We start from the raw sequence: 20217 nt of genomic DNA on the forward strand, positions 1-20217 counted from the left end.
TCCCTCTCTCCCTGAGAAGGATCCTGACTAGAGAAGAGACATCACTGGCATCTGTGTTCATGACCATCATTCACTCATAAACTTCGTTCTCCAAGACTCACGAAGGACACTTCCCCAAGTCTTAGATTTCGTTAAAATGAAAAACGTTCTAATCAAACCATACAGGCATTGTATCACTAAACAGATTTTCCTTTCACTATCATTCCATTATGATCTGTCAGAATTAATCAGGGACAAAACATAGGAAGCCTCAATTTACACTGAAATTTCTTAGCAATCAACGTTGCTGAAGAGAGAAATTCTGAACAGAGTACAAGAAAATTTAGAAGAGTAGGGAAAATATACAATTTCATTAATAGGCAGACACTCTAAAAAATGAATGTATACATCTCCTTCTCAGTCAAGAGACTAAGGTTTTTAAAAACTAGTAACACAGTGACAGAGATGTCATCAACGTCATAGTAAGAGGAGCAAATCTTATAGAACTAATGAATTTTCATTAGAGGCATCAGATCATTTCAGAATGGGTTAAGTTGCTACCCTATGCCATTCCCATTAATATCATTGTCATGTAAAAGGTTTCAATTTCAGCTATTTTTGTTCTGGATAAAATCTTTGTCATTAAAATGAGGGATGATTTTGATATTTAATATATTCCATGGCATACTCTAGTGTGGTACTAATTTGGCCTTTTCAGTATTCTGCATATTAATTAACAACCAAGCCCTCCTCCATTCCCCAGATAACTGAGAACTGAAATAGAATGGACAGCCAATCACGTCACAGAATACTGAAAGGATCAACACAGAAGAAACAGGTTGCTCTATCAGGAGGATCCTACACAAGGCACTAAAATTATTTTCTCCCATACTAATGACTAAGATAGAGACAGCAATAATTAATGGTACCGTCTGAATCCTTTTAGGTGACAGTTACCTAAGAAGAGCAATGCTCCTTAAAAGTGAAAACGAAATATTTCTTTTTTAGTAAGAAGAGTAAAACTGCGATCTCACTTAACTTCTAGAACAATGCTTTTTTTTTTTTTTCTTTTTTAGAACAATGCATTTTATCAGATGCTTCAACAATTGGCAAATCATGTCCTGTACTGAATTTTTCATAGTAATCTGTTTCATGCACACAAAATGTGCCCTATAGTTGAGAATGTACAGGATCACTGCAGAAAACTTCTCATTTCAATACATACTCTATTAGTTTCCTTCTGTCGTTGAATTACCACTTTGGTGAGAACCGACATCAGCTGCTTAAATAATGCATTAACCCTGCTTTCAGAAGCTATTGTTTTCATTTGAGTGGGCATTTCTCCTAAGGATAAACTTGGGATTCTTTTCCAAGAAGGTAATGTAATTTACCATCATTTAAAGTTCAATTGAATGTTTTGAATCATCTTTATAGCAGTGGTGATATAATTTAAAATTCCAAACAGCACAGATTATGGCATCATGGATATTTACAACAGGAATGAATAGTTGTCCCTTAAATAAATTAAGCCAATCTTTCCAACAAAACCAGGTCTTTTCTACATTTTCTGTAACAGCATAGCACTGGAACAAATGTTAAACACACCAAATATTATGTATAATAAGTTTCCATGTTCTGTTATATGCAGAAGAACAGATCGCAGGCATCTTCAAGTGTTTCAAAAGAAAACCTTATTCCAATAACTTTGTCTTTGCTAACTAGGGAATAAGCCCAAATCACTCCCATGGTCTTTTCCTGAATTGAAGCTTCTAAGAAAAACAATAAATTATCAATATAATTTCCTGCAAGTTCAAAATTACTCAAAAACAGCTAAAGGGCACTTTAAATTTTTGACAAAACATTGTTATTACTTTTATAGAAAAATATGCAAATTTTATTCAGTAATTCTTAGTAAGAACAATAGCATTTGTTAAGTAATGGTAACATGTCTCCTTTCATCCACAAAGTTATATTGTTGACCAGTCAGCAATAACATTTATGCCCTAAGTTGTTTTTGTTTCCTGGTTTTTCCACGTAGTGTAAGCCTCATGGCTAAATATACACGTAGTAAAATGCCTACAGAGATTTGGATGAGAACCTTGAAAAAACCCGGGACGGAGTTCACAAGCACCCTGTTTTAACCAAGTTTTCGCATCTTGCCCTTAATCCCTCTGTAAGCTTCAGAGTTTGAGGTAAGAATAAAAATTCAAAAAGTGAAATATGAGAATAAGAATATTGCTTATGTATAGCCTTGGGGGCTACTTCAGTATTGTTTTAAGATGATTACCAGTCTTAATTCCCTCTAGTGTTGGATGTTAAATTCCACTGACTTTTTAAAAAAATTTAATGACTTGTTAATGCAAACCTCCATCTAGAACAATCAAATAGTATGTCATTTATTCAAATTTACAGTGGCTCTAATGTGTCAGCAAACTCCCTCGTCAAAACAGACAGCTTTAAAAAATGTTCGCCTGAGTCAGGAGCTCTAATTCCTAAATTAGCACCAAAGTGTCACCTTGATAGACCAAGAACAACAAAATCATTTATAATAAACCCAGCTTCCCCCTAGAGTGGACAGCCTGGGTCATGTATCTCTAGGAGCTCTAATTATCCCTTACAGATCAGAGAGCTCTTGGGGGTGCTCAGACTCCTGCAACCTGTCACCTCCAAATGCAATCATCTGATAAATATACGCTTACCAATCTCCCGCGAGATCTGAGTGAAGGCCTCCACACCGCTCTCTCCGTAGTTGCCCTCAGAAGCCAGTGTTGACACATAATTCCACCCCAGTGCCGTCACAATGTCCACCATGGCTTGCGCTTGGTAGGAGTCAGGGGGAACCACCCGAGAGAAGAAGTCATACCTGGTGTTATCACTTAGCTCTGGGGCTGTGGATGCATAGCTGATTTGAGGTATCTGTGAAACAAATGACAGGTCATTTCAACCCATGAGGAATGCTGTCAAATGATGGATTGTCACACAAGAGACTAAATAGCCAAAGCTATACCAGAAACCTAGACAGATCAGCCTGCAGCCAAAATATGGTTTCATGACCACCAATTTAATTAGAAAGTATTTTATAAGGGTCTGTGGACTCACTTTCTTTCACAGTACATTTCTAAACAGTAAGAAAGAATTTAGTTTTGGTTCAGGTCCCATTGTTTCAGAAGCCAAAGCAAAGCATTTGTGCTTTTTGTTTGTGTTGCTTTTTCATTCTGTACATGATAAGTTCTGGTGTGGAAATGAGGCAGAAATGAACATGAAATGTACATACATGCTTCAGAAAAAGTCACCTCTGAAATCATCTTTGGCTTTAGGACATAAAGGCTACATAATAATGAACAGAGAATTTAACATGAGACTATTTTTATACTTGATACCATTTCAGTCTTAAGATTGTATTTTTAGTAAAGTATTTAAAATATATAGTTTTGCAAGTCTAGCCACTTCTTATTGATATAATCACTACATACCACAATAAGATTTGGGAATAGCTAACCATGTATCTTTTAATTATAACATCTTTCCAGCCTTCTAACCCTCAAAAGAAAAAAAAATCACAAAACAGGAATCCATACCATAATTGCTTTAGAAAAAGAGACTATTTTCTGACATAAAAAGGGTGAATTGCTAGAAGATATTCAAAATTAGAGATCATATGTCATTTCTCCGAAATAAATTCAAGCTGAGTAACAAATTAACTGCATGCCATAAATCTACCCCTAAAAATGTTTGAAATGCAATATTCACTTATATAAACAAGTGAAGATTCTTACTCTACCAGTGAAAAGTGCTAGGATAGAAGAATAAAGGGATGTTAAAGAAGTATGGCAGAAGGACATGCAGGCTAGACAGAGCACAGAAGATGCAGGAAATCTGGCAAATAGGTCGGGAAGGACATTTCAGCCACACGAAACTGCATGTCCAAGGCCACAGAGTCAAGAAAGGGCATGGTGGGACTTCCCTGGCGGTCCAGTGGTTAAGACTTTGCCTTCCAATGCAGGGGGTGAGGGTTCAATCCCTGGTGGGAGAGCTAAGATCCCACATGCCTTGCAGCCAAAAAACCAAAACATAAAACAGAAGCAATATTGTAACAAATTCAATAAAGACTTTAAAAATGGTCCACATCAAAAAAAAAAAAAAAAAGAAAGAAAGAAAGGTCATGGTATTGCAGCATTTCACGTGCTGGGAATGCAGGATACCAAGGGAGGAATGTCAGGAAGTAAAATTGCAAAGCTAGACAGAAACCAGAGGATGAAGGGCTAGTCAGGTATGACAAGGAGTGTGGATTTTATTACCAAGGCCATGGGGAAGCACAGCATGATTGTAACCAAGGGAATGGCATAATCAAATTTTTGTTTTAGAAAGATCACATTGGCAGCAGTGGGGAGAGTAGCAACCCTCAAATTTCAGTGTCCACCTGGGCAGCCCCATTGCCAAAGGTTCTGACTTAGTATGTCTAGAGGTCTAGGAATCTGCATTTTAATATGCCCTCCAGAAGAATCTGATGCAGGTGGACCCACACTATGCTTAGAGATAAACTGAATTAAAGGGAAACCATACTAGATGCAGGACAACCAGTTAGAAAACTACTACAGAAATCTATGTAAGAAAGTATAAAAACTGAAATAAGGCAGTGGCAGGTGGAAAAAAGGAAGGGTGTAGAACCTGTAAGTATCTAAAAGACAAGGAAAGGTGTAAGAAAAATGTGTAATGACTCTCAGTTCTATGGCTTTGGTATCTGAGTAGACGATGTTTGCTATGTACCAAGATAGAAGAACAAGAGGAGATTTGCAAGACAAAAATGATGAGTTCAATTTTTGATCTGTTTCTTTTGAGGTTCCTGTGAGATGAATGAAAGCAACTAAAAAGTGAGCAATAATATTGTGGGATCTGGAGTTTAAGAGATGTGCATCGCATTACTCCTCTGCTGCCTTGCTGTGGTGTGAAAGTTCAGAGGTCAAAATGATTCCACGATGCACTAACTCAGGTTGTTTGGTTGAAGATGCAGGTTTGACTTGTACATAAAACCATTAATTCTGCTCTCCATCAGATCTTGCAGCTAATGTCAGTGCTCTGATGTCAAAGAAGCTGCCGTTCCATCTTCCCACACAGGGCTACACACTCTGGGATCCAACCATCACCCACCACTCCCTGGCCAGATGATTCCCAAGCCACAAGGAGGTTATAACTCTCCTCTTGACACCTTTATAAACCCTCAACATCTGTATCCAAACCTTTCTTAGGTCTAGAGAGTCCTACTCCGTATTGGTAGCCAGTGAAGTGACATTGAACATCCTAAGATATAAAAGCCTCCTTGCCCAGGGAAGAGAAGTAAAAGAATGTGCTTGGAGCTCTCCAGGGTGCTGCAGGATTTGTTCCGCTTCTGTGTAACCTGTGTCATATCTATATTGCCTACAAAAAATGATTTAGCCTATTTCACACCCAATTCTTCTGGTAGGACCAAAATAACTTGCCTGTTAACATTGTGAGATCATGAAAACCAGTCTTGACCTGCCTCCTTTTTGCCCTTTCGCTTTCTCTGCCAGATACACCAGCCATCTCTTGATAGACTGTCCCCTTGATTAGGCTTTGTGTCTTTGTAGCACATAACTACTTAGCAAGGACACCCGTCCAAATCTCTAACCACACACCAAATCTTGGATTTTTTTACCTTTTCTTGCTTGTTTCTAGAGGACCTGGGAAAGAGACAATGGATGATTCGGTGAGGTCTACACTTTACTAGGTAAAACTTTCCCAAAGATCAAGAGCATGTACATTTCTATGTTCTAATGAAAAAGATCCATGAGCCTGACCTTCATTTTGGAAGGGATTCTGTGTGTGTGTGTGTGTGTGTGTGTGTGTGTAGGAGGGGATGGGGAGCCTTCTATAGCAAATTCCACGGCACTATACCATTTCCTTGTCCTATTTGGATGTATAATAATCCTCCCACTTCCTCAGCTGCTCAGAGTTCAGCAGTAAAATGCCCTACGCAGCCCCCACCCTGCCTATAATAATGAGCCACCCTTTTCTAAAAATGAGCACAAAGTGTGAAAATTTACTGTTTGAAACCAAAACTAATTATCTCAAATGACTACCTTCAGTCAGTCACTTTCAGGGCTGTTTAATTAGCAGTCAGCATCATGTGTAGGATTAATTAAACAGGTGTAAATTGTATATAAAATAAAAATGCAGATAAGAAATGATTGTTTGAAAAATTAGGTAAAGGACTTTCTCCGCAAAGTCTTGGAGAATTTTCTCTTTGCGGATCAATGTGCGGAAAAGTAATGTGAGAGTATGTGTTTGTATTTTCATTTGTTCAGTTCTTGCTATGTCTCAGCCTACAGTAATAGACGCCAGGGTATACTGATCATATTTCAAGACTTTTCAAATTGTCATGGAGTCGCATCTCATTTTTAGTTTATTGTGGTCGACCACTAAGCATTGGCTCATTAAGTATTTTAATTTCTGTGTTGGCATCCCCAATATTTCCACTACCCTCAAATTAAACCCCTACTGGCAACTAAAGTGGGAATTTTTTTTAAACCTGGAATGTTTCTTTTTCTTTTCCCTACACGGAATCCATCCTAACTAATCCCTTCACCCTGGAGGTTTCAGTTACCAGAAACAAAAACAATAAAAAAAAATGTAGTGGATGGGGCATAGAAGTAAAGAGGGAAATGAGAGGGGAAAGGAGAGTGTACCAAGAAAAGAGGTGTTAAGGAATGCATTCTGCATAAGCTCATCCTTTGTAAGATGTCACATCCTTTATAAGCCTCTGTTAAGTCCCACTTGCCCATTCAAAGGATAATATCCCAACTTTTCAGTCTGGCTCCTGAAGTCCTGGTATCGGATTCTGTCCCATCCTCCTTCCCAACTTCAAGCCTTTGCTGTCATACCCTGATGGCACCTTGCATCCCTGCCCATGCTGTTCTCTGTGTAGAGAGACTCCTCTCCTCCACCTCGTGACCTTCTGCACAAATGCAATATACAGCTCAAAAGTTTGGGATTAACATATACACACTATTATATATAAAACAGATAACCAACAAGGACCTACTGTATAGCACAGGGAGCTATATACTGTATATTTTGTAATAACCTATAAGGGAAAAGAATCTGAAAAAGAATAGATACATATATGTATAACTGAATCACTTTGCTGTACACCTGAAACTAACACAACATTGTAAATAAACTGTACTTCAATCAATCCATCCATCCATCCATCCATCCATCCATCCATCCATCCCCTCCTCCCTGGGAAGCTTTCACTAACACTCTCAGGCAGAGCTGTCTTTAGTTGCCCCTTGTCCCGCAGCCTCCATCATCTGCCATTATAACCACAATTGTGTGCTGGCTTAGGAGCCCCTCAGGGACAAAGTCTCTGTTGATTTATTTGGTGTCACCAGCACCTAATAGAGCAAGTGCTCAATGAATGTTTGGAGGCAATTAATTACTCAAATTGTGGCAGGAATTTTGATACAGCCTCTTCCCCATGGCCCCCTACCCTACATTCCACCAAAATATCATGTGGGCTCTTCTCCATTTGTCCCTCTCGATCTTCTCCATCCTGCTGTATGTCCTAGGAGGTTGCTTTGTGACTGTCGCACCTGGGCTCCCTCACTTCAGGCTTTCAGTTGAATTTGGCCAGTGGGAGGCACCTACAGAAGATGTGAGGGCAGGAGAAGACAGAAGGGAGTAGTGAAGCCCCCATCTCCTTCCCCCGCCACAGCCCTCACTCCGTGTTTCTCCACCTGAGTCCTCATCTGCGGCTGAGGCCCTCACCAGGTCCCCAAGATGAGTCACTGCCCTTGGCCTTTCAGGTCTTCCCACGGTTGCTAGTTCCTGAGCTCTCCCCATGTCGGGTTTGGGACTTTAACTGTGCCCACACCTTATAAATGGTCCTTTTATTAACCTCTCTTCTATTATCCCGTGAGTATGCCGGAACCCTACGAGTCCACCCACTCTTCCAGGTCTCTGTAGAAGGGACATCCGCTGCCCTGCCTCCCCACCCTCAGCCCTGCCCTAAACTCCTAGCTCTTCTCCATCCACTTTCCCTCCCAAGCCTCCTCCATCACTGTCTGTACAGGATGTTTTCCTTCCCTTTCTTGGTTCAGTGCCTTAAGGCATCAAATTGCACCATTTGAAAACACCTGTCATTTTGCTTTTTTTTCCATTTCTTCTTTTCCTTGTGCTGAGGTTTCATAAGAATATGATGTGTGCTTAAAATACGGCCAATTTCCATTACCCAAATAAAGCGTATCTGAGGCAATCAATTGCACGACTCAAGATACCCACCACCATACCCTGCTTTAAAAATTGCTTGAGCTTCCACTTTTCTGATAATTGTTTTGGTTAGAAAAAAACCCTCTCCTTCTCCCACTATATTTTCACTTCAGCCTATAAAAGAAGAGATTCCTACCCTCAACCTCACCCCTCTTGCGGAGTTCCAGAATGCATGTTTCCTACCTAGACCTCCTCCTCTTATTTATTCTCCCAAAGGGGAGGGGAAACTGAACGAGAGGTCAGAGTTCTGTGCTTACTGGGCAAGAGTGGATAATGCTCTGCCTTCATTCTCTGACCTGCCCACACACAGCCCAGGCTTATTTCTTTTCCCTGTGTGGTAAGAAAAACAGGTAGGTTCTCCTTTCTTGGGGCAGAAGCCCACCGCTTTCCATATTCTACTGACAACAGGTGTGTGAGAGAGCATGAAGCCCATGCCACTGGTTGAATAAGAGACGTCAAGTCTTCTGTGCAGGCAGAAGCGGGTCCCAAGTTTGAGATGTGATGTAGGAGTAGGAGGCACCATTTTGGCCTCAAGTCCACGCTGGATCCTTTCCAATCCAGCCATGTGTCTGGGAAGTTATCTGGTGTTTGCCCAGCTCTTAATAAAACTAATTACTTGATCTACATTAGCTAGGTATTCTGTGAATCTTGGACTGACATACTCTAATATATTCCAAAAGTTTAACTTAGATCTCAACTTAGTTCTATTTCAAAAGAAATTCATGTACAGTTTCTTAGCTATTTTGTTAAAGATAAAAACAAACATATATATATATTTTTCTTTTTAAATAGTAGTTAGCAGATATTATTGTCCTCCAGTGTCTGTTTTCTACTTCTTCCAGATAGAACCCCAGACTTTTACCTAGGACTTGGCCACTTAGAAGAAAACTACATTTCCCAGCCTTCTTTGCAGCTATGATCATTAGTATAGCGGTGAGTGTAACTTCTGAGAACATGTCCTTAAAGGGAGACAGCAGGCCTTTCTCATGCCCCTCCCCGTTTCCTACTGGCCAGAACTTAGACATAATCTAACATTCAGTTAGTCATCTCAGGCCATGCCGTAGGGATGGTAGAACAAAACAGCACGCCCCGACCTAGTCCAACCCACTGTGGTATCTGGATTCCTGAAACCACCTGATGGTCGTCCAGCTTCCATTCCTGTCCCTCTCAAATCCATTCTACACCAGCAACCAAACTGATCTTAAACAAAATAATAATAATCAGGTAATATCAAAATCTTGCTGAAAGCCCTTCAGTCATTTCCCCAGTAATCTTAAAATAAAGCCTAAAACTCTTTCCACAGGACCCTGCAATTCAGCATCTGACCTCTTTTCCCCTTGCTAACCTGACTCAGTGGACTGGCTTCCTTTCTGTTCCCTGGCCCAGCCAGGCCCTATTTCTTCCCCAAGCCTCATGCCCATTGCTTCATACACTTTCTAGACAGAGCTGAGAGTGCTTACAGCTTCCTCAGGTAGACTGTGTCTCTCCCTGTTGAAGTCACTGAATCTAACTCCACATGACTGACAGGGTGAGATGGGATGTTACTGAGATGCAAAGGGGCCGAGAGGCTTTTACCACCCTAAATACTCTTTCATGGCCCGAGAAGATTACAATTCCACCCCAGGTGCCTCTTTAAAGTTCCCTACTGTTTGCACATTAAAATACTATGTTAAGTTTGAAACTTTCCAAGTCTGCTTAAAATGACATGAATCCCATGTCCATTTTCCCCAGTTTCTGGTTTGCCAAGGATCCCATAGGAAGCCAAGACACCCCTGACAAGCAATGAGCCCTAAAGCACAGCTCAGAGGAAGCCCCTGAGGATCATAGGAAATGTAAGCCTTCCTGCAAGAAACTCACACACGTCTGAGGACAGATTTGCAGACAGAAGACAATTTAAGACCTGAGTCACACACATCTTCACCATCAATTCCTACTAAAAAGGTTTTTGTGCTTTTTCGTCTCTACAAACAACCTCATCCATTGATTGTTGACCTTAATGGTAGAAGAGGTTGGCGGGTTGGGTTCTTGGTGCCGTTCAATAGCATCATTGGTTTTCTCCAGTGAAAGATCAGCTTGAAGCCATGCTCTTCCTCAGGGGGGTAGTGCTTGTCTGAGCACTTCTTCAGTGATGCTGACCTTAGCAACAGCAGCCATCGCTATGATAGCTTCCTGCCACCTGGTCTTGGGATGGATTTGTTGTCACTGCGAACCAGGTCCAGAAAAGCATAATGATTACAGCCATTAACTCTGTCTTTTCAGATTTGACTGCTCTCTGGTATTAAAACTACTAGTTGCTTGCGGCAAAACGTGAGTATTTAATTAGAAATTGGATAAAAATCAGGAGTTGGGGCTAGAAGTCAATGTTCAGCATTGACCTTCCCCTCCTCACACCACCCTGAGCTTTCATGCTCCTCTCAGCTTCATGAAAATGGAATGAGGAGAGGGAAAAGGAGAAAGGAACGTGGAGCCAAAGCGTGAAGTAATAATAAGAGTGATGACTATCCTGAATTTGTTTCTGAAGTACTATTCCCCTCCCAAACCAGGACCTGCTCAAAGAAATCCACACGGTGGGCAGAGAGTAAGTTTCCTGTTTGTATAAGTTAATGCCAAATGTGAAATTAGTCCATGACTCTCTTCTCAGTTGAATTCCCACCGTTGATTCGGAGAAGGACCCAAGTTTTTGTGTTTTGATGCACTGTGGGGGTTAGCAAAAGAAAAGGGAGAGAGAATGATTTCATTGTACCGTAATGTCATCCTTCTCCGCAACATCAGCTCATCCAGAGAAAGCAAAATCTAATTATACACGCACAGTGAAAGGGCCTGTGGTCTGTTAACACAGCTAAGTATAGAGCGATGGTTAGTACATTTAAGGTCATAAGTGTAATTCTATTATGAGCCAGGATACAGACCTTACCTCTCACCAGAAACTTCCTTCTCACAAATGCACAGCACCCATAACAGAGCCAACCAGAGAAGGATGAGACAAGGTCAATCCATTCTCACTAGTAGATAAATAATTCAAAGATGGTTTGCTGCTGATGGTGAATCTGAAATTTCAGAGGCAAATATGAAGAACACGAAGTCATAGGAGGCACACTTTCTTCAAAATATGAATAATGCATTTTTGTACATAGGCATGTATGCCTGAAGGTAGACATATATGTTACACTACAATGTCATCTCTTGGTTTCACATGATCCACTTGGATGTATTCTACTGAGTCTTAAAAGGGTGCGTTTATCACCACTTGTTTGAGGGTATTGTATGAGTCTGGGAAACGAAGAAAACTCAGGGGAGAAAACGCCCCTGAGTTACCTGAATTCAGGGGCACTCTTGAATTCAGGTAACTCAGGGGAGTTAATAAGGGGACTATTTTCAAGGCAGGGGCAGCATAGAGGGAGTGGCAGTGGAAAGCCATAGTCAAGTAGAGTCAAAAGGGGTCAGTTGCCACCCCTGTGCCCTGAGAACCAGAGGAAGGAGTAGTTACAGAAACCAGAAGGAGTCACGGACAAAAACGATTTGAGAGAAGCAGTAACCGCCCACCCCCGCCAGAGGGAGGGACACAGCCACCCCCTGGCGACACTACAGGGTGGGATCCAGGAAATTACATCCCAAACTCTGCCCTCCCTGACCTCCTGCTGGCTCTCCCCTTGACCAAATCCACTGGAAACCAAGGGGCCAAAGAACCTATTGACCTTGTCTGGACAGAGTTGCCTCCTAGGAGAGTGAACGGACAGCGCAAGAGAGAAGGTGAACGGGAGGGGCGAGCAGAAGCTACCCATCCCCAGCCTCATTCATCATTGATCATTAGACACTTTAAATAAACCGACGGATGGTGGTGCAGATATCCAGTCTTCTATGTTATTTTGCTTTTTTTCTTTTTATAACTTGATGCTTTCAAATACTTTTGGCAGAACATCTGCACTAAGACATTTTGGTTTGGCTATTGGAAATTCCAACCCTAAAACTAGGCCAATTAAGTAAGCGTTATCTTTTGATAAATAAAATAAGTAATGACCTGTTTAAAAAAAAAAAAAAGAATTGTAATGATTTTAATCAAATTGGTAATGACATTTGACTTCTAACCTGTTTATTTAAAATGAAAGACAAGCAATCCGTGAGCATGAAAGAATTTACATATAAACAACCATAATTATATCCTGTAAGATTAATAAACCTTTTTTTTACATCTGCTAATTACATTTTACAATGAGAAAGCACAGCAGCTCCTAGGGGAAAGAGTTGTTATAATCTATCAAATCACTAGCAGTGTGGGAGTTTTTAAGCCTAACTACCCTGCATATATTCATTCAAAATTTCTAATAGCAAGTTGAATTTAAAACCTTCATTTTTTTACAATTTTTAAGGAAGGGACTTTAATATTCCAACTAGTTCTATAGTTCCTCTAGTTTATGGTTTCTCCTGATCTTCAATTTTCCCTTATAAAAAAAAAGTGAACACCGTATTTTTTTCTAATTTCCACACATTTCAGTATGCTGTGATTTCTAGGAAATGATACCCAGTACATATGCAGTATTACACACAAATTAAAAGGGTTAATTCAATACGCACACTTTTTCTGATTAGTGGTTAAATTAAATTTAATGTCTTTTTAATGGTTACTTTTTGATTAGTTCATTCAACAAATTAGCTCACACTATGTGCCAGACACCATGACAGGCTCTGGGGATTGGGCCATAAACAACACATGGTTCCCCCCACCCTCACAGAGCATATGGTCAGATGGAAAAGATAGGCATTAAGTAAACAATCACCCAAATAAACACTTAACAGCACTTGTAATGACTGCTGTGAAAAAGAAGCACAGGCTGCTAAGAGTAACTCATCTGGGGGGCGGGGTGGGCATTGGGCAGGCTTCCCTGAGAAATGACATTAAGCTGACACACGAAAAATGAGGGAGAACAGGGAATGGAATACCAGCCACAGATTGCCTCTCACTTCAGACTTCCTTCAGATGTGTAAACCACCCAATGTGTACAAGTGAGGAGGAGGGGCAGTCGACTGACAGGTACTTAATTTTAGAAACTCGCTAAAGGCGGAACAATATTAAAGCAAAGACCACTGCTCCCCCGCTTTTTACACATACTATTTTTAACTAGCGTATGCCTAATTGGGGTTCTCATACCAGAACTATTTAAGAAAATAACTATGTAATTATCAGCAGCCAACTGCATCATGTTCTCATAGATCCTGAGGTTTGTAGGGGTCCGGAATGAATGAACAAATAAATGGATAGGTGGACGATGAAAGAATGAATGAATCCAGCAGAAACTAAGCCCATAGAAGAGAAACAACTTTAACACAAGAACCCAGGAAAAAATAAATGTATACTTAATATTACTTATAAGCTCAAATATTTGTTTCCTTTAAAAAGTTTTTAAAAAGTTGATTGAAAACTAAAAAGAAACTCTCTCTTCATTTTTACTCAGACAGTGAAAGCTTTGGGATAGTATTTCAAAAGACATGAGAAGCAGGTTAGAACTGACCCAGGAGAATAATCTAGCTTTTTTTTTTTTTTTTTTTTGCTTTCAAGATGATACACATTTTTGGCACCTCTCAGGAGGAGGAAAGAGAAATAAACGGATCTGTCCACCTCTAAAGACTGTGCTCAGTGACCCAGCATCCCAGAGAGACCAGGAGAAGTCACTCCCTGATTTCCCTATTTCTAACCACTACTGCCAGGATTCCACTGCATTCCAGAGTAAAAGATACTTCTCTGATACCTTCTCAACAAAGTTTTCAAGCAGCTTGGGATTTCAAAGTGAAATCTATCTCTAAGTATTCTTTCAAACAAAAGAGAAGGAGAATTTTGCAATGAGTTGCTTAGGACAGCAAAGATTTTCTGTAACGAGGTTTTCTTACATGAGTACAAAAAAAATGATCAAATATGATTTGTTGTATTAGAAAAACCAAATGATGGCATGGCACTTTCTTAGCATCATTTGCTAAATCACTTAAAAATTTAACTCTTCCCCCCACTCATTCCCCTCACTGCTGACTTCAAACCATCACCTAGCATTTAATTTTCCTCTTCTGCTGATTTCCTTGCTGTGCAATCACCACTGTGGTTCAACTTTCCCCCCAAGCATGTCAGCACTCAAACACTAAAGAATAAGAATTTAGCAATTATAACCAACGAATCAAAGTCAATAAAACTTAAGCTAGCAAATATTCCATTTAGACTGGCATTTTGCCACTCAATAATACATGATTTGAATCCCAGAAATAAGGCAGAATGTTGATAGGGACATTTGTCTGTGCAAATAAGTTTCTCAGTTGACGATTTCTTGGACTTTCAGCGATTATCCACCTTGATTGATATCCTGGTCTCCAGCTGATTATTTATCCACCAGCTGGCATCCTCCAGGTACTGATTCTGAACACTAAATACCACTGGAAATTTTCATTTCCTTGATGTTGTCTAAGCTGGTGAACTCCGTATGTTACAAGAGGGTACAGATGAGATTAAAGGTCTTATTTAGAGCTCCATTTTCACAGGAAAAAAAAAAAACCACTCCTTGTCCAAAAAGCAAATAGCCAACTTCATAAATGGCCATCACTGGACAAGAGGAAAAGTAGATGAAATAATGTAAATGACTCAGATTCCATTATTCCACTCCACACTGGAGAATGTGCCCATGTTCCTCTGACAAACGTCATCTCATCATCCTAGTATCCAAAGGGCATCACATTAAGTTTCCCCAAAGTGGACTGATTAGCCTTTCTGCCCATCTCTGCCCCATCCACAATCTTTTTTTGAGAAGGCCAGCTTACTGTCCTTGACAAACCTCCTTTATGTGTCAGATCCCATCTGCACACCTAACTCATGAAACACTATGTGTGCATGTATGTGTGTTCATGTGTTTGGTTGGTTTTGCCAACATTTATTTAACATGTTGTATTGGCCAAGAACTGTGCTACGTGTTCTGTCCCCATTTTACAGATGAGAAAACTGAGATCTGAAGAAGTAAGTAACTTTTCTGAGGCTGAATAATTTGTGAATGGCAGAATGCGATTCAAATCCAGGCAGTCTGACTCTCGACTCATCCTCTGCCCTCCACTACCTCAAGTCCATTTTTAAATGTTCATTCTTCAGTAGGTTTGCCTTTCATGAGTGCTCAGGTTTCTGAGGAAGGAACCATAGTTCCCTGTCCTTACTTCTTCTGGTCACATACACAACTCCCTCGGGGTCACATTTCATGGTTCAGCTGGAGCTTGGACCTCACCAACTATACATCCAGACTAAATCTATACATCCAGACTAAATCTCTTTGCTGAGCTCCACACCCAAGTTCTACTTATTTGAAATCTCCTCTTGAGTGCCCAACTGGTAAGTCAAAACCACACATCCAAAACTTGCCACCTCTCCCCCAGCATAAACTGGAAGCCAACTGGTGCACCAAGGGTCTCAAAATACAGCAAGCCAATCAGCCTGGCTCCAAATGTATGTGACTACTACATACTTTATTGTAACAGTTCCTGTCTATACAGCATTGAGTGTGTTCCATCTACAGCACACAATGCATGACTTTGGTCTACCTTGTCTGGGTCTCATCTTTCTTATATCTTTCATTGGTCAGGTTAGCCACCATAAATGAAGATTTTTTCAAAAATTAAATTTAGGTACGAAATGCCTTGAGAGAAAAAAAAAAATATCCATGTGATTTGGTATAAAAGATATTCACATTGCAAAAAAGTCAATTTATCAGCATTGACTACAGAAACTGGAGTCTCTACAACCTTGCCGCTCAGCATTGTCAACTAACCCACAGCATCAGCATCACCTGGGAGCTTCTTAGAAATGCAGAACCTCAGGCCCCACCCCAGACATACTGAATGAGAATCTGTATTTTAACAAGATCTCCAGGTAGTTCTCCAACAATAAAGTTGGAGAAGTATTGCTCTAGTCTAAAGCACTGAATGTGTACTCAGGAGCCCTGTATCTTCTTTTGAAATTTTTCCATATCATGCTCAAAGGGATTTAAATGCATTAATTGCAAGGATGATTTTGGTAGATCTGGATGTTGTCATCATGGGTAGATATACAAGCTCTCTCTAGGTTTACTTGATGAAGAAGGTGGTGCCTTGAACCTGATGTTCCCTTCCCCTAAGGTGAACAACATCTCCTTATAGGTAGACATTTCTTTTCAAAAGTATCCAACTACTCAAAAATTATATTGAAGAGTATTATGTTTCAATGCTCTGCATCAAATTTTGGCATGAAGTTTATTTTTAGTGTCCTTGCAAATCTATAGACCAGTGAATACATCACGGCAGTGTTGAGTCAGTAAGAGGTTTTTAAATATGTTTCTTACTTATTTGCAAATAACAGATGAGTTTTGGAAGAATAAAAATTTGACAAAGGCTGCATGATTGAATGTCAAATATAAGATGCAATGTACCTTGTTATCAATAAGTTTCCCATAGTATTCATATGCAGCATGATAATTTATTAAGACTTTTTTAATCTAATTATTGTTGTTTCAGAAGACCCATGAAAAAAATTTTTTTCCTTTTTTTCCCTTTTGTGCCCTCCCCAAGAGCAATCAAGCCTGTATGCCCTAGAGAATAAACACGCCTTATTTTCAGAAGCCTTCGTTTACAGAGACTGTACAGCTGAATTATCTAGAGAAAGAGGATCACGCAAGGTTTGAAGAGGAGGAATTGGAAATGGAAATGGAGAGAGAGAGAGGTGCTTCATTTGGGACTCGGAATGATGGAGATCTTCATTTTGCTCCCTCCCAGTGCCCAGGAACCCAGAAACCTCATCAAAGAAGTCCCTTTCCTATTCTTGCCATGGGAGGAATGGAGTCACCACCTTTAAATAGCCCATGGGGACTGAGCGTCTCTACAGCAAACACCTCCATAGCACTGGAAACTGAAGTACAGGCCCAAAATATGACAGTGATTGAATTTCTTGACATCCTAGTCAATGTGGCTCAGTGCCAGAGTTATTTGATACAGAAGAAAAAAGTTTCTTGAACTTGAGTTTTGAAGATCAAATTTATTCCTAACGCCTACTCCCTATCAGAGGGTTGGCTTGAGAGCTAAGGCTCGGGTTTACACTGTTATTCTTTCACAGATGCTAGGAAAGTACTTTGTACATGGTAGATGATCCATGTATATTGTGGATTAACTGCCACTAGTCACAGACAACTCAGATTCCTAACTTTTAATATCTGCAGCCTACCTGATAAAAGTACTTCTCAAAAGCTTCCCACATTTTTGGTGCTTAAGTGAAAATATACTTTTCTCTTTTTATGAAGAGCTACATCCTTTTTCATAGACCATAATTTAGAGATATGAAGACGTTCACTGTTTTTCCAATTCTCTCTCATTTTCTAAACAATCTAAATGTGCAAATGTTTTCATAATGGTTTGCCAGACTGTATGTAAATATCACTGGGCTCTCTTTTTAAAAAAGAAGCGAAAAACAAAACAAAAACCTTTCAGGCACTTCTGTCTTTAAAAAAAAAATACTATTTCAACCTCAAACTTGATGAGACTTACATACTGCTCTTTAGATGCCCCCTTTTTTTTTCCATTCTAAGGAATAAAATTTGAGAAAAATTAAAGCAGCTCAGATGGCATTTAAGAATATAATCAATCTCAAATTGAGACTGCATACTGAAAATGTAGACTTTTCTTTTGTAAACAAATATAGAGTGGGAGAACAAGTGGGGCTCAAGGTGGCTACAAAAAAGGAAGCAAGAGGACAAACACACAAGAAGAGAAGGATTTGGAAATGCTGAAATATGGGGAAAAAAGTTTTCAATAAGTAATGAAGACACTATTTTCAGGAGAGGGATCAAGAAGAGTGAGAAGAATGTTAAGGATTGGATGAGAAACCAGAATTAGAAAAATAAAGCTAGAGATTGAGGAGAAGAGGATGGATAGACACAGCAGTGAGGCTTGAGAACTGAATATCAGAAATAGGGAAAGAAAGCTGGAAAGAAGAGAGAAATGGGAGCCTCTAGCAGAGGATGGAACAGGCAAAGAAGCCACTGTTTTCTCTCCTTCCTTGCTAAGGGGCTACCATTGACCTAATGATCAGGCAGGCATCTTTCTGGACTGGTGGAGACTTGGTTCAGGGTTGTCTTGTAACTGAGCAAGACCCTATGGGGACTTCCTGGGACAGACCTCCCCTCCCCAACCCCCAAGTTCCAAACAATAAATTTAATCAGAGAAGTAAGAAAATACAGAAACAAAGGAAAATAGTAAAGCAAGACAAAATAACAATAGTTTAGCCATTGAACAGAGTCAAGGACCTTTGGTTCCTCCTCAAGGGCTACAGATAATATTCTGAGCCGTATCCTTTGAGCTGTTTTGTAGACACCGAAACCCCCACCAGGTGGAAGAAGTTAACTACATGATGACCAGACTGTAGCCATGACATAAGCTGCTCCGTCTTGCACAATTCCAAGAACGCACCTCAAGGAAAAGGGAGCAAACCGACCCTGGAATTGAAGATTAACTGTACTTAAAACAATCAAGATGACGCTGATCAGACCAACACATGACCAGTTTCAAGACGACTGTCAGAGCTAACTGTGCTGTTCTGCACATAGGACCCCCCCACCCACCTGTGCACCCCTGAAACTCCCCTTTAAAAGCTCTGGCCCCCTGATCAGCAGTGGGGAGTTGGTTGTTTGGGACACGAGTCCACCTTCTCCCCAGGATTGCCAGCTTCCTCAATAAAGCTATCTTTCCTTTCACCCAACACTTGTCTCTCAGTATTGGATTCTTGAGCAATGAGCAGCTAAACCTGAGTTCAGTAACAGTCTCATTCCATCCATTCTAGTCTCCTGGGTCACTGAGTCCCTTCATGACTAATCATCAGCCAGATGTTGTAATTAAAATGTCTGGGCCTACACAGACTTAACTGCATTATATTGTCCATTGTTTCTGATTAAACATTACCAAATTCTCTTCAAAAGTTCTTCAGATCTATGTCAATATGGGACACATATTTTTCAAACATTCTCCATAAGAAATAGAAGCTATCAGTTAAAGATAGCTCTCAATTTCCCACCACCAAATCAACAAACCTGACTTCCTGGGCACCCATTTTCTCTCCTTTCCTTCTGTTGCGAGAAGATATATCACTTTTTCTATGTAAGGTCAAGTCTCAACTCATGAATTGAACATGCAGCAGCCTTTCTGCTCCTGATACTATAGATTATTGCCTCTCTCTCAAATCATTAACCTTATACTCTCAGCCAGGTCCTTCCCACCAGCATTTCTATACACTCAATGCTCCCCTATTTAAAATGAAAACTTTTTTAAAAAAAGAAAAGAAATGAAACCATTTCTGATATTCTCAACCAGTTACAGCTCTCAAGCTAATTCTTGGCTTCCATTTACAACTCAACTTTTAAAAATTGTCTAAACTTAACCTCTCCACCATCTCACCTCCCACTCTCTCCTCTTCATTAAATCTGGTTTCTGTCCAGTGCTCTCCTGAAACTACTCTGGGCAAGGCCACTCAAACTTTTCATGTCACAAAATCCAATGGCCAATTCTCAGTCCTCCTTTCACCTGAACCAGCATCGTTAAAATCTTGACAGTCATTATCATGAAAATCTTAACAATACCTTCCCTGGCTTCTGCAACAGGCTCTCCTGGTTTTCTCCTACCTCTCTAGAAGTTCCTTCTCTGTCATCCCTCTAGTTCATCTTTCTCTGCCTGGGACTTGAAAGTGAAGTTCCTTGAGGCCTGACCCAAAGCCCAGTTTTCTTCACATACTTTCATTCTCACAAGTGATCACATGCAATTATGCTTATGACTCTGATCACCATCCATACTACGGCAATTCCCAAATTTTCCTCTTCAACCCAGATTTCTTCTCTAAAGTGCAAATCTAACACCAACTGGATAATGGACTTCCACTTAGAAATTTCAAACTTACCTTAAGTTCAACATGATCAA

At 40.1% G+C, this 20217-nt stretch overlaps 1 protein-coding gene across 2 annotated transcripts in view; it reads right to left on the reverse strand.

Moving 5' to 3' along the window:
- The window catches only part of GRM8 (glutamate metabotropic receptor 8), a 761438-nt gene that overhangs the window by 617019 nt on the left and 124202 nt on the right, over positions 1 to 20217 (reverse strand). For both annotated transcript variants that reach the window (XM_061198012.1, XM_061198014.1), the window contains exon 2: positions 2679 to 2895. In XM_061198012.1, coding sequence (XP_061053995.1) covers positions 2679 to 2895 — 217 coding nt within the window. The remainder of the gene's footprint in view (positions 1 to 2678; positions 2896 to 20217) is intronic.

Source organism: Eubalaena glacialis, chromosome 8, assembly GCF_028564815.1.
Source record: "Eubalaena glacialis isolate mEubGla1 chromosome 8, mEubGla1.1.hap2.+ XY, whole genome shotgun sequence".
NCBI lineage: Eukaryota > Metazoa > Chordata > Mammalia > Artiodactyla > Balaenidae > Eubalaena > Eubalaena glacialis.